The sequence below is a fragment of the Grus americana genome, chromosome 18 (assembly GCF_028858705.1).
Source record: "Grus americana isolate bGruAme1 chromosome 18, bGruAme1.mat, whole genome shotgun sequence".
Classification (NCBI taxonomy): domain Eukaryota; kingdom Metazoa; phylum Chordata; class Aves; order Gruiformes; family Gruidae; genus Grus; species Grus americana.
In genome coordinates this window covers 5,352,383-5,367,234 of record NC_072869.1, presented here as the reverse complement: position 1 = coordinate 5,367,234, position 14,852 = coordinate 5,352,383, and the positions used below count along the sequence as shown (strand labels likewise).

At 43.6% G+C, this 14,852-nt stretch overlaps 1 protein-coding gene across 7 annotated transcripts in view; it reads right to left on the bottom strand.

The window, feature by feature from the left end:
* TMEM100 (transmembrane protein 100) overlaps nt 1–11,844 on the bottom strand; it is a 62,698-nt gene extending 50,854 nt beyond the window's left edge. For 4 of the 7 annotated variants that reach the window (XR_008579714.1, XM_054846255.1, XM_054846256.1 and 1 more), the window contains exons 1-2: nt 8,706–8,842; nt 4,951–5,456 (exon numbers count right to left, since the gene is read on the bottom strand). Coding sequence is in view for 5 of the 7 variants with exons in the window: in XM_054846255.1 (XP_054702230.1) it covers nt 4,990–5,394 (405 nt within the window). In the remaining 2 variants the exon portion in view is untranslated. Of the gene's footprint in view, nt 1; nt 3,798–4,199; nt 5,457–8,261; nt 8,292–8,705; nt 8,891–11,709 lie in introns of those variants that run through there. The other 3 variants (XM_054846254.1, XR_008579716.1, XM_054846257.1) reach the window with 3 other exon arrangements.
* Nucleotides 11,845–14,852: the final 3,008 nt, after the last annotated feature.

Below are 14,852 nucleotides of genomic sequence, written 5' to 3'. Positions count from 1 at the left end.
AAGCACAGAAGAGTTAAGAAGTGAAAGCAATCAAAAAAAAGTGTTTTTCAAAAATGTCACGTTTGCCGCAAATGCAAATTTTTGGATGCAGGAGTTAGGACAATAGGACTCCAACTGGCTGCTCACAAGAGGAAGGATTAGGTCCTCTGTCATGTTAATAGTAACATCAACAGCCTGAATAAAAGCCAAAAATCCAAGTTGATTCTGCAGTTTAAGACCATTGTTATCCCATATGGTTTAGCCTGTAAGATTCAGTCTACACATACAGTTTTGCCAGGATTTATATCATTTTTCACATCATATAGTGCAATTCTTGATATGTTAATGTACTTTTACATATAAAAGCCCTTTGTAATTGACAGAGATTTATACTGATAGAGCTAAAATGTCCTACAATCTAAAGGCATCAGAGGCATTGGAAATAGACGTGCAAAATGATGGCTGCCAATATTGTTCTGCTCTTCTTGTTTTGGAGCCCATTGTAAAACAAAATTACATGAAACCTGTTAATAATATGCAACAACCTCCATCTCAGATATTAAAGGAGCGGTAGCCCTGGACTTTGACTCTGGATAAGCAAAGCTGAGGCAAGAATAGGGGATACTGCAGAGAGCTTGTTAGTGGCCTGACCCTTCTGGATTCTGATGAGACTCTCAGGCCTTTCTTCGTTCCGTACTCTGAGTCTGGTTCCTATTCTGTGGAGCTGCAGTAACATTGCACATTCGTTGTTTGGTAACAGGAGCGCTCCCGAGTGTCCAAGGCAAAGAAACTTAATTCTTGACACAAGTCCACAAAACTAACCTTTCTCTCTCTCTTTTTCTTTTTTTTTTTTTTAAACCTGGCAAATTATGGTATTAGAACCACAGTCACGTACAAAACATGACATGTTAAGTGACTGGGGAATCGTAAATTGGGTGTTTTGACTTGAACAAATACTAAGCATTGTCATACCAAACTGATTATTATTTTAAAATACTGTCCCAGGCTATAACTGGCTTTGTGTACAATAGCAATACAGGGTGTAGTTACAGACACAATTTCCTGTGCTTAGGTTTTGAAATTATTATTTAAGATCCCCGTAACATTTGCCCGGTGCACCAGCGCAATTCCCCTATTAGATAATTTTCTATCCTTGTGAGGGCAGTTTTGCTTGCGCAATGCTGCCAGAGCTTTCAGGAAGGGAGAGACAAGCAATTGTGACAATAAAATTTGCATCAGCTCCCACCCAACCTCTCCCAGAACCAAAATACCATTTGTCGCATTCAAAGCCTTTTCACACCAGAAGGGAAGGTGTTTCTGAACTGGAAAGTCATTGTGATCTCCACAGGGTTGCATCCTCCAGGCTGACTTTTGCCTCTCAGGTTCCCATGAGAAACACCAAACAGCAATTGTGGAGTTCCAAATGGCTTTGTGTCAAAAACTTGGTGGATTGTATGACCCGGCATGCAGGCATGAAACCCCAAATCAATCCAGGTTAGGCCATGGGGTTCAAAAGCTGAAGCAGAAATTTTGCTGTTTGTAGCTGACCAGTTTGAGGGGGTTGACCCTTGTAAAAGCATTGTAAATGTGCCTTTGTAAAAAACATTTCAAATCTAACAATATCACCAGTTTCTGGAAAAATGAAGGTGCTAAGCCTCCCACACTATACTCACGTAGCATCTTTTCCAGAATGATTGGTTTTTAAGGGCTAAAAAGAATGTGTTGGAACCAGGACAATGGGTGCAGGGAGAGAGAGGATAGTAATGAAAATGTCTGTAATATGTAGATTTGCAGGAAGAAAAAACACAGACTGTGAGGCTTGTGTTGGATGTCATCATTGGCCATTCAGAAAAGATGCTACTACTACTTCAGATTGTCCCAAAATCAACGCATACAAATCACAGTGGAGAAGTCTGTGCCAGTTTCTAAGGCCATGTGGCAATTTAGTGATGAAACATGTGAAAACATCTTTAACAGCATGAGGTCTCTGACTGTTGACAACCTCTGCCTTGCTCCTGCAGGAGACCAGGACCAGGTGCTAGGATTCTTCCCCATAAGGTTATTATTTTGCTTGTCTGAATAAAGGACAAACAAGAGTGAATTCCTGCACAGATTTTCACTCACTGCTTGATATGAAGATGCTTGTGCGTGTACCTTGTCTGAGTAGGATACAGCCAATGCTACTGAGCTCAGCAGTGTGAGCTGTGGCAGCCCCGTATTACCTCGAGGCCGCTCAACCTGTCAGTTAGCTGGTATTAGGGGACACCATGTTGTGTCTGAAGCTTTGCTATGCTAGAGGATCATGCCTAGGGTCACTGCAATGCTGTCTGTCACTGCTTACATGCTGCTTAATGCCTAGATGCTCCACAATTAGCAAGGCAGGGGATGGCGCAGGCACTCTGCTGTGTCCTTGTATATGCAGTGCAAATATAAAGAACAGAGATGAGGGAAAGGAAATCTCCTCTTGTAGTAGCAGAGTGACTCTTACTCACTCTTATTTACCCTTCCTGAATAAACTGCTCCCAAAACCTCATTGCTTCCGTTCCACTGAGTTTGACCTTTGGACTTGGAGCAGAGCCTCACCTTGCACCTCTACTTTTCTTCCACTCGCTGCACACAAGCTCGCCTGTATCGCAGCAATGGCGAAGGGAAGACCCACGTATAGGAAAGTCTTCTGAAGAGGGCAACAGGCCTGCTTCTGCTCTGGGCTCAGCCTGCCAATCATGGGGCTGAGCTGCTACATGCATGTAGTGGAAATCACTGCATTTCTATGGCCCCTGCAATTCTCTCCTCGGCAGCTCGCAAAATTCCACTGAGGAAAAAGAAATGGGGAGGGGGAAGGAGGAGTCAGAAAAACTATTGTGTTCCCAAGGGAAAAAAAAATGAACAGCCCTATTTAGCTTATCCAGTTTTGCTAATGTCAATCACTTTTCTCATTTTAAACAGGAAAGACACCACTTTAGTCCACCTGTTCCATTATTTATCATGCTATGCATTTCCCATGAATTGTCACTCATGCAAAACCTGTACATCGTAAGGGGACACCCTAATATTTTTAATGACCTTAAGCAAAGTGATTGACATTAGACACTGGTGTCAGATGTTCTGGTGACGCAACATGTTCTCCTAGCAGCAGGAAAGCTTCCTGCCGTGATTAAGTAGGGCTATGGAAGTGCTAAAATGTGTTGTCAGCTTTCCTCTGATGCAAGTGATTTTATTATAGCGTCTGGTAACCACGGAGTGTGGCAACGCAAATACTGACTCCAAACATCCCGTCCCATACATATAGCTTGCTCTATTTAAAACACGAACTGCACTTTGCAAATCCGGGGATAAGTTATGGATGTAACAAGCTTAAACCATGCAGGGCAGAGGAAAAGGTGGCACCTAAGCCAGAATGCCTGGGTGATTTCAGCAGGAGAAGCATACGGCTCCAGGATGACCTGCAGAAGGCTACCCCCTGAGGCACCTGTTCGGCAGGTGTGCTCTGCACTGGCATCACCACAGCCGTCGTGGATGCCAGAGGCTCTGGAGGGCAAAGAGGAGGCACATTAGCCCAGGCCTCGCTTGCTGTAGCAGTGGAAAGCAAAAATTACACCCAGCCCTTTTGAGTCTGGAGAAAGAAAGAAGAAAAAAAAAAAAGATAGGAAAAAAAAAGGCCCCTCTGCCTTCTGATACCTCATATACACTGGGGTGGAAGTCTGTGACTTGGCTCAGCACTACTTGTCCTTCATGATATAGATGAAGAAATGTGCTGTTTTCTGCAGTTTGGGACCAGCCTCTCAATTGCACATTACCTGAGAAAAGTTGGAAGACCTCTGGAACACAAGAGTTACAGAATCAAACATCTCAGACACACTTGGGGGACATCTGAGACCTGCTTTTCCTAGAGATTCCTAATCCCAAAGCTCATTCAGCAAACACACACTACACAGATGATTTTGCTTCCATAAGTAATTATTAATAGTTGTGTCTAAAACTGACTATGCCAGTAAGTGTCTGCAGAACTTACTGTTACGATTTTTCAATAACTGAGTTGTTAATCAAGCTGCAAGAGGAATGGGCTATCAAACCAAAATCCATAGTCTACAGAGATTTTTGGAAGAGATCAGCAGTACATATGTTGACAGTAATTGTCACCGGTGTTTTTCTACAAAAAGCAGTCAAAGTTGAAGATACAAGCTATCTTGATAGCAATAAAAAAAGATTTTCTAAAGGTCTAGCAGCACTGCATATTATTTTAATGAAATTTGCTTTTTAATTTTATAGCAAAGTAATCAAAAGTGCTAAACCTGACCACTTCAATTTACAAAAAAAAAAGTCATGTTTTAAGCTATAATCATACCTCGTTATTTAGGTTAGACAATATAATTACACATTTTTACCTATTTCTATTCAATAGCAAAACAAAATTAATATTAGTTTGTTTAAAAGGGGGAAAGTACCACAGATATTGGGGGAGGGGGAAGTTACATAGAATATAACAATCAGCTTATTGAGCAATCTGCAGTTTCTTTGTTTGTTATTGCTTTGGTTTGGATTGTGGTTTTTTTTTTGAGCTACAGTCTAAGTCACAGACAATCTGGCCATAAGCTTGTTGTCACTTAAATGCTATGACTTCTCCCTTGGTCAAATGTCACAGTGTGTATTTTAAGGAGATCTCTGGCATTTCAAGTCAGTTCAAATTATTTTCTTAGTTCTCACAAGTTCCCTTTCCAACATGATCAGCATGTTGGAGAACGCAGTTATGATGATTGCAGTTATGACAATACTGCTTTCTGTGAAGGAAAAGTGTTTTTTCCTCCGCCTTGGAAAGAATCACTACCAAGTCTGCAGTAAGAAAAATATTAAGAGCACTTGCAGAGTTTGTAAGAGTCTTTCTTAATCCATTCCATTTTCATTTCAGTTCATTTCCAAAGTTAAATTAAAATCTGAAATCTCTCCTACTGATAAATAGTCAAGTTGACTTACAAAGGTTCTGTCTTCTGTCTGGCCTTCTCTTGGTTGTCTTTAACCAAACAAGGTTCGCTGATTTGCCACAAGCGCTGTCTGGCTCTCCCGCCTCTTTGCTTTCTTGTTTTGCTGCCTGATTTTCCAGCAGACTGCACTAGAAGCCAGCAAAAGGAGTCCTGATGACAAGAGGACTAAGCCGAACACTGAGATGATTGATCCATGGGAATTGAAGCTGTATGCCACAGCAGTAACCACAATGCCGGCTATGAGGATAACCACACCAAAGGGAATGGTACAGCGGTAACAGGAGAGTTCTGCTCCCCCTGTGGCTGCAGTCAGCTGGCATTCACTGACAAGAGGGATGGTGGTTATCACACAGTCATTGTTATTACTCTTCTCCGTGGTTACAGAATCAGGATGCTTTGGAGCGCCCAGGATCTCTTTAATAGGTTCGTTTGTCATCTTGATTGTCTTGACTTAGTCAATTCTTAGGCTAGAGCAGGCTCTGCTGAACACACACTGCACTGTGGAGAGAAGAGCATGAGTTCAACTAAGAAGCATTACTGTTATGTAACAAATGAGTGACACAGAAGTATCCCACTTGGGATCACACACAAGCAGGCACTCTGACCCCACAATGATTTATGCACAAGCTTAATTGCAACACTACTGATTGTGGTGGATCTGAACCAATTGTTACAGCATGTGTGTAAGTGCTACAAAGAACTGAGTCACAGACCAAGACAGACACCAACCTTAAGGTGTTGTGGGCCAAATCCCACTTTAACTTACATCCTAAAGTCAATATTTCTGGATGCAATTTAGATTTCAATGTCATTCCATTTCCTGACAAGGAGGTACAGTTCATAGGTTGTTTCGGTTAAAAATTCTACTCTTGTTCGCACACTTTTTCACACTATTTCTTTATATATACACGTATACACACACATTACCAAGATTTCCTCCGATGCACATCACAATAACATGGCCAAGAACCGGTCCGGCAAAAATCAGGACTGAACAGCGAGCCTTTTCTCAAGACAAGTGCTACTTAGCAAAAAAATTCAAATGGTCATGACTAGGTATGGATGTGGGAGAAATGGAGATGAAGACAGTTCCCTGCACCTAGCAAACGCCAGCTGAAAGCTGATAAACCTACTGTTACAGCAACAGCAACGCCAGACTGTTGGCTTGCCATTTAAATTGACTTAATGCAAAAGTAACAGGCCCCTTAAAAGTCCATGAAACCACATCCATGTTACTGTGTGGGAGGGAGATTTACAGTCATATTCACTCATCTTAGAGCAGGTTGCTTTCCTTCTGTCTCTGTATCGTCCACACACTCTCAGTCCTACAGACAGCGTGCACAGTTTGATTGCATCTGCATTATGAGGCAAAACAGCTTTTGGCTCCCTGGAGCCCAGTGCAGAACTGGAGTCCACCTGGTCAAGGCAAGACAAGCCCGTGCCTCTCCACCGCTACAGGCTGCCATGGCAGACCTCTGCCACCTCCCTGGGACTCTGGGGTGTGGGAGCCACCCTGGAGTCTGCAGTGACAATGCTGAGGCCACCATGGCTGTGCTGCCTTGGGCCAGGTTGTCACTCAGTGCACCCCACCATGCACAACAGAGACTGGGACTCTGGGGAACCACTGGGTTTTCCTACTAGGAGTAGCTCACAGGACTCCTCCACCACTCTCCAGTACGGGCTGCGTAGTTTTTGCTCCTATGAGCAGCATGGTATGCAGCTCAGAGAACAAGGAAGAGCGTTGGCAAGGCAGTAATGCTTTTATCACTTTTATCACCTTCACATCTGTGACTAGGAAGTTAATTGCCAGATACTTGTATTCTCCTTTTCCTTTCCCACCACTCCCACCCTTGTTGCTAAGATATATTCCTCCATTGTGGAGAGCCCTTGGTTTTGTATCTCAGTACCTCATGTAACGGACTGTGTATTTTGCAAGAAAGAGGATTTCACTATTTTTAAACACACACAAACAGGCTGTACTCTGGTTTTGGTCAGAGAGTTTGTATCTGAGTTTCCTTGAATCCTAATGAGACAAGGAAAGTTCAGAACTGGTTTGACAAAGCTTTTGTTCTACTGCTCTAAGGAAGAGTGCTCAGCTCAGTATTGTATCTTGCTGTACACAGCTGCCTTCAGGGCTTAATCCTGCAAGGGGCTCAACAACTACAAGACAGAGTAGCCTTTCCCTCCCTAATGACAACGCTGAGCACAACACAACTGAGTGCACACACTGACAACACAAGAGGCAATGGGCCCAAAGTGAGATACAGGAGGTTCTGTCTGGACATCAGGAAAGACTTTTTTACTGTGAAGGTGACTGAGCACTGGAACAGGTTGCCCAAGGAGATTTTGGAGTCTCCATCCTTGGAGATATTCAAAAGCCATCTGGACAGTTGGGGCAGACTTCTTTAGGTGACCCTGCTTGAGCAGGACAGGGGGTGGGCCAAACGACCTTCAGAGGTCCCTTCCAACCACAACCACTCCATGATTCTGTGTGTTTCTGTGAAGGTACCTCCTCCTTGGAGGTATCTCCAAGGGCAGGCAGGGGATCAGATCAGTGCTTATCAGACAAAGCAAATATATCTGTGCCGACACCTTAGATATCATAGGTTCTCCTAGGTTCTGTTGCTTTGTCCTTCAAATTCTAATGAATGATTAAGTACCTTTTATAGCAGTTGAAAGACCCCAGGACCATGGGGTTGCTCTAGAGCGCCACTGATCTGTCCCCACATGGATCTGAGCCCAAGTTCTGCATTTTCAATATTGACTTAAATGGCAGTGAGACTCACGCTGGTGCCATCATGTTGCTGCATTACTTACCCATAAAATGTTATAGTTCAGCACAATGGAAGAATGTGGTCCCCAAATGTCACCTTTTTTTGATCTTACCATTAGCCAAATTCAATTTGTTCAATATTTTATTATTAAACTTGAGTGAGGAAAAAAATTAACCTTTTTCCATACAAAAGGTCTCGTAGTTTCAAATACATTGTAATAACTATTCAAAAGTCCAAATGCTCTCTCTAACAGTCACAGAAGGGAAGCTTCCCAGTAATTTGAAAAGGCTTTGGATTGGGCTCATAATAAACACAATTATTCTGAAAATCTTTAATACTCCGTCTAAGTATATTTACCCCTGTCTCTAGACTCCTTGTCCCTCTGCTTCAGATACATCCCCAATGAGCATTAAAACTCTTGGACATCTTTTACAGAGATTTATGAAGAAAGAAGATACATTTATAGAGTTAAAACTAACACAAATTTTTTTAAAAATCTCCTAAACTACTAAAATTAATGGCAAAATACCTGTTGACTTCTGAGGAGCACAGTTCTTGCTTGTAATAGGATGTAAGGAGACAGGCATTCATATAAAACAAATAAACAAACCTCTATTGAAATACTGTAAGTTAAATAAACAGCAGAACCTATTTGAAGTGTGAATGAAGGTATTCACCTCTAGAAAATAGGGCACTAGATCCTCATTGCCAGGAAAGTCACTTCTGACTTATGCCAACAGGTGACTTGGTTCAAGTTTCAGGGTAAGAAATTTAGGCAAAGATACCCGGCAACACCAGCATCCTCTCGCTAATCATACATTCTTAAGGAGCTACTTTGACTTGGAGGAAGAATGTGTTTCTGTGGCAATCTGTGGCTAACACTGAATATAGGGGAGAGGAATGTTTTACCCAGTGATAAATGTAAGTTGAGATTTACTGAAAAGACATGAAATCCATCAGCATGCACACCTACCAGGTTCATGAGAAATCCATCGTAACGAATCCCTTGGCTCAGTAAGCAGAGGAAGACTGCTTAAGATGTCTCGTATGTCAATTCAAGGCAGAGTCGTGCAGCAGTAAGAGCTGCTCCAGGCTTTGAAGTGTCAGTTGTTGCTGAATGATGACTTGGAGGTGACAATATTCTAGCATGGAAGTTTCCTACAAGAAAAGTTGTTGGATAGTTATCAGCTTCTTAAGAACAAAACTCCTGCGTGGAAAAGCTCCCACTGTATGCTGACTCCTGCTCCTAACCTAACTGAACCAGGAGATGCTCTCCCTTGGGCTCTCCTAGCAGTTTCTGCCTCTTTTCTTGGCAGCAGCCACCCATTTCTGGCCCTATGTAACATTTTCCTTTGATAACGTGACGTCTCAATGATGGGTGTCACAACCCAGGCAAGTCCCCCAGGAAGAGCTAGGCACATGAATTTCTGTAGTTAAAAATCTCATTTAACTTCATTTCTATTGCTCATTTCACTTATGTGAATCACAACTTGGAATACTTGGCTTTTTGTCTCTTCTATGTCTCCAGTTTGCGCAAATAACTTCATCTCCCTGTGCCTTGATTCTCCTAGCTGTAAACTGTAAACTGACAGTGACAGCATGCTTCCCACTAAAAACCCCTTTTAAATCTATTCTGCTATAAGAAAACCTAAGTAATATAATCCTGAAAACTCTCAGGAAAAAAAAGGCAAACTGACTGAATCCAAGAACTCACTAATAAACATAAGTCCATTATATTTACTATTGTTCATTTCTGTTATCGAATTTTTTACAACAAGATTCATAACTCAAATAGGGACAAGGCAGACTGCAGCAGAGCAGTGAGACAGCTCTGCAGAAAGCAGAGCGATGGGAATTGTTATCAACTGCAGAAACAGCTGTGAAATCACCAAGCAGCTGGGTAAAACTTAGGAAGCAGCAGAGATTTATGTCGCTAATCTTATTCAACATTCCCTTTCTATATGTGCATGATTATGGAAGATAATTTTGACACTGAAGCAGAAGTCTTAAGTGGGGATGAGAATAAACTCATGAGAATAAGTTTGTATAATGATAAACTTTAAGGGCTTTTTCTCTTTTTAAGTTACTTAGACCATGCTAACTTTTCACAAACACGAACATTTACAGGCACAGACTACTGCTGTTCTTCTCTAGATGATCCTTGGAATAAGCCTGTAACAGAGCTAAAACATATTTAGCCAATTATTGAAGTTCACTAAGAATAAGGAAGTCTCCTTGCTTATCTCCTTGACTATATTCTTGTGCATGCTACCTAGGAATTGGCTTGACTTTTGAAAGGTTTGGAGGGAAATGCAGAAAAAAGCCCCACTTTAGATAAATAACCTAGATTACATTAAAACAAAAGCAGACCTCTGAAACTATCTTGCAGTCAACTTCCACTCATATTACAAGAACGGTTATATTTGTTTGAAAAGCTCTTCCTAGTGCAATTGTGCCCCCTAAGTCACTCTACTAGCATCATTCTTCGAAAAGATTAATTGCTCTGTCAGTAATTTATTTGGATTTGTCCTTGACTACATACATTTTAGGTAATTTTTTTAAATTAATGTCTCTATCAAAGAAACTGATTGATAGAGCAACTTTTTACAGACAGGGTTTCTTCCCTCCTCCTTCTCTCCCTCACCACAAAGCTGAGAAGCAGAAACATGAAATCTATACATTAAGTTTCCAATATTTTAACTCTGAATCATTTCAATGTGGTGCTCCCTGAGGAGGCTTCCCATATACTGAATATCTCTGTGCAAGTGCAAAGAGATGGTGTTTCTCAGCCACTACAATCCTTTCCCCCTTTTTGCATTTTACTCAGAACCGGTGGGATACATCTAAGTTTTCTGCCTTTAGGCTCTGGAACTGATTCTCTGTATCTTGCATAATACTTCAGACACTCTTTTTTGCTTATGTAAAATTCCAGTAAATCATTATGGTCATGTTTCAGTTTGGTTTTGCATTGAAGTGGCTATGGCGAACAGCACAAGGAGTCCTTCTGTGCTGAAGGAGAGCCAGAGTTTATTTGGAATTCAAGAGACTGCAGTAATCCTGAACACAATCCCGCAGCTCTTCCCCGTGTGAACACTCCTGGAAATACAGAACTAGAATTTTTACTTACAAGACTCCAGGATCAGGCCCTGAACTACAGGGGTAGAAGAACACGTACAATCATGTCAACTGTTTGAGTTTCAGGATGCCACTAATTTTCCACCACCAAGTTTTTAGGCAATACAACCACCAGATGCAAGCTCTCACACCTTTTTCGTTTTTCAGACATAGTTGGAGAGTAGGAGGGGAGCCAACCAAACCCCTCTACAAACAAACGTTGTTATCTGCAAACTGCAAAACTTTCAAACGCGTCTGTTAAACGCCACGCACACCTAGGGCAAACCACTGCGTGTCACGCCTATCCCCTAACACCTATGCAAGAGAGAAGAGACGCGAACAGACAAGGGAAGCTTTACGCACGCTTTCTGATATGCAGCCCACCCGTAACGAAAAGGCACAACTCCGCGGGGGCACACGGCGACCTGCAAAGCAGGGAGCACCCCCGGCTGCGGACACCCCGAAGCTTTTAATTGTAATACTTCATCCCCTGGGAAAAGCGCTGTGCCACACAGGAGAGAGCGGTGCTAGGACCTGCCGGCCGGGGCGGAGAGGCTCCCTGGAGCGTCCGAGCAACCCCAGCCCGCCCCGCCGGCTCGGGTAGCCGGGCTCCGGGCGCTGCCGCGGCACGAGTGGGGCCGGAGCCCTGCGGGCACCGAGAGCCAGCGGAGGCGCGGCCGCCGCGACGGGCTGCGGGCTCGGGGCGTGCGGGTCCAGCGACTGCGAGCCGAGCCGTGCCGTGCCTTGCCGTGCCTTGCCGTGCCATGCCGTGCCATGCCGTGCCATGCCATGCCATGCTGAGCTGAGCCATGCCAGACCATGCTATAGAGTGCAGTGCCGTGCCGTGCCGAGCCGTGCCTTACCTCCCGACTGCCAGACAGGACTGCGGCGGACACTAGCCCGGAGCAAGCATAAGAGGGGGATGCAGCTCGCTGCACAAGGGACTGTAAACAAAGTTCTTGGTGAGAGCGAAACAATTAAGGGACCGGAGCAAATTCAGCGGCGGGAGCTGCCGCGGGCGGGGCAGCACGCACCGGGGAAGGTCCCGCTCTGGTTTGGGAGGGCGGCCAGGAGGAAGGCTGTCCTTGGGAGGCCAGGCTGGGCTGGGCAAGCAAGGAGGCTGCCCAGCCCTCCGCGGTTTTGCTTGTCCGGGCCGGCGGGGCTGGCGCTGCACGGTTCACATGCCCATTTCAGAGATGTGCACGCTGGGGACATGCGTGTCTCCGGCTTCGCCAGGTCACTTATCGTGGTGAGGCTCCACATCACTCCCTGGCCGTGTCAGGTTAAACGCGGGGCCTGGGAGGGCATTCTCCAGCCCTTTCTGCCCTCCTGCACACCACCATGCGGGGTGTCCGGCCCCATCAATATCAACGCATTGTGATTCGAGCGAGCGTGGATGGAGGGCTCGTTGCCTGTCCTGGCCCTTCTGTGGTGTCCGAATTGGCAGTGCTGGGTGGTACTGCGAAAGCACAGTCCATGCTGAAATCCAGATGAACTCCTAGGTGGTATTTAACTGTTCAGGAATTAAATGAGGAAGAACATAGTTTTGGATGACATCCCTAGAGGATAACATTTTATGTATCATCTAGAAATATTTTAACTGGCTTTTCTATGCTTTAATCAGTCATTTCAGCGGAGCATCAAACACTACAGGGGTTTGGAGAGGATGGGTAGGGGTATGTGCTATTTTTTACCATGATTTCTGTTCTTTTCAGACAAAAAGCAGACAAATTTTGCTTTTAAGTCTTGTAAAAGGTCATGCTTGAATTTTGCGGTTAAGCTTACCCAAAGTTTATATTTAAAAGGCACTATTTTATCAATGGTTGATAAAAGAGCAGTGCACCAGATGTATTTAATCAGCCACTCTGTCTCTGAAAGCATGTGTGTACTTTTGACTCCCTTTCCAGGGTGAAATCCTGGCCTCACAGAAATTAATAGCAAAACTTCCATCAACTTCAGAGGGGCCAGGATTTCACCCTGTGTATCATTAAGAACTCCCCAGTGATGGAGGTCCTGCCAAGGGTTCATCTCCTCCAGCAGAATCAGCCAGGGGGTTCTGGAAGAGCTCCACAGCTTTATACAAGAAACTGGCATTTTTTCCCCATTTGCTAGTGATCCGTCCAAATACATCGGCATTTCAGCAGAAATCACAAGCAAACTGGATCTGGGGGGAACTGTCATTAGACAGGATCTCTTGGGCCATTAACTCCAGTCCTTCCTAATGCAGGCAGCCGTGCCAGGTAATATCTTTATTAAACTTGCCAAGTTCCAGCTCAAACCAACTGGGTTTCCTACTCCTCTGGTTGGATGGCTATGAGCTGATATCTAAGAACCTCAATCTTGTTTCTAGATGCATGTATTCATAGACAATTATACATGGAGGAATAAGCCTTTGGCTGAAATAGATCTTTTTTTCGGCAATTAACCCTCTAATGTCCTAAGAGGTAAAAATCAGACTCCCTCAGTCTTATTTTTAATCATCCTTTTTTTCAGATGTGGCCTTACCAGTATTCTGCATGCAACCACAAGTATTTTCCTGTCTCTGCTAGAAATACTAACATTTGATAATTATCCTCTGATTGTTCAGTGTATCTAGATTTTTCTCCAGTATCAGTTCCATTTACTACCTATCAGAAATTCTTGCTGTTAGCACACATGTGCATGACCTAAATTTCACCCCATTCCTATTATATCAATTCCTCTCTAGTCTGTCCAGTGTAGTATTTGGTCCTCTTATGTTGATAGGGGACCTCCCTCCCATGCTTACATCATCAGCAGTTCCACTAGTACATTCTTACTTTTCCATGCCAAGTTTATTACTCAAAGTATTACATAAAACACTGAAAGTATTACATAAAATAACTCCCAATATGGATTTTCAGGAACTACACATAAACAAGCATTGAAGCTGGCCTTAGAATTCACATGTTTCTGTACAAATAAATGACCTAACTATAGACTAGAAAGTCATGCTTTCTTCTAGACCTGGTGCAATTGTAACTCCTTTTTGTGAAGCAGAAAAGCTGCGATGGAAGTGACAGGAAGGATGTCTTGCTCTAATGCTGAGAGATGCGTGGGCTCTCCTCTAGAAGGGTAGGCTTGTAGCTCTCAGGCAAGTAAGGGTCGAATACAATTTGGGCACCACCGCTCTGTCCTTTTAAAAAAGGGATGACTGACTACCTCTGCCTTTTAAGGTCCTGCTGTGTTCTGAGCATGACTCTCCAAGGATATAAGGAAAGAAGTACCAAACATACCCGAAGCAGCACGTTTGGCACCTGTAGAAATTCAGTGCAAACAGCTGAGGAAACTTCAGGACTGAGCAACAGCTGCAGTGAGGGGTTACAGGTTCACAATGTTGGACTGCCATGCTTAAAGGCTACATAGTTCCCCTTTTGGACCTGCCCTAAATGACAAAATCTCCTCCCTGTGGCCTTAACGCAGCTGCTTTGGAGGAGGTGCAGCCCCATCGTCTGGGACAATAAGCAAGAAGCTGTGTGATTCTGGAACTCATGCAGCCTATTGAGAGAGCAGAGGTTTACTCCTAAATTGAGCAATGCTGTTGCTCTGCCTACTAAGACACACTTGCAATACTTCATGGCTTCCTTTGAGTTTCCAACAGTCTCCTGGGCCTTAACAGCACAGCAAACAGTGACTCATTAATCTGGAAAAGTACAACCATCGTGGGCTCCCTAGTCAATTAGTTTTTCTTGCCTTTTCCCTAACCCTCCACTGAATTTTCCTTTATTTCATCCCTAAGCCCACACATGGACACAACACACCAGTTGATTACATTTACTGGAACTTTTGGAAAGCACTCTTTCAACATGTTTAATATGTTGTAAATCATCCTTTTCATGTCATGCAATGTATGTGTTTTGTGATGGGGAATGCAGCCTTAACAAAGCCAGTTAAACCAGAGAACCAAACCTCTACTTCACATAAAATGCTGTAGCTCCCCTCTCATTAAAAGTTTACAGCTCAAGGGAGTTCAGCACTATTGGTTGAT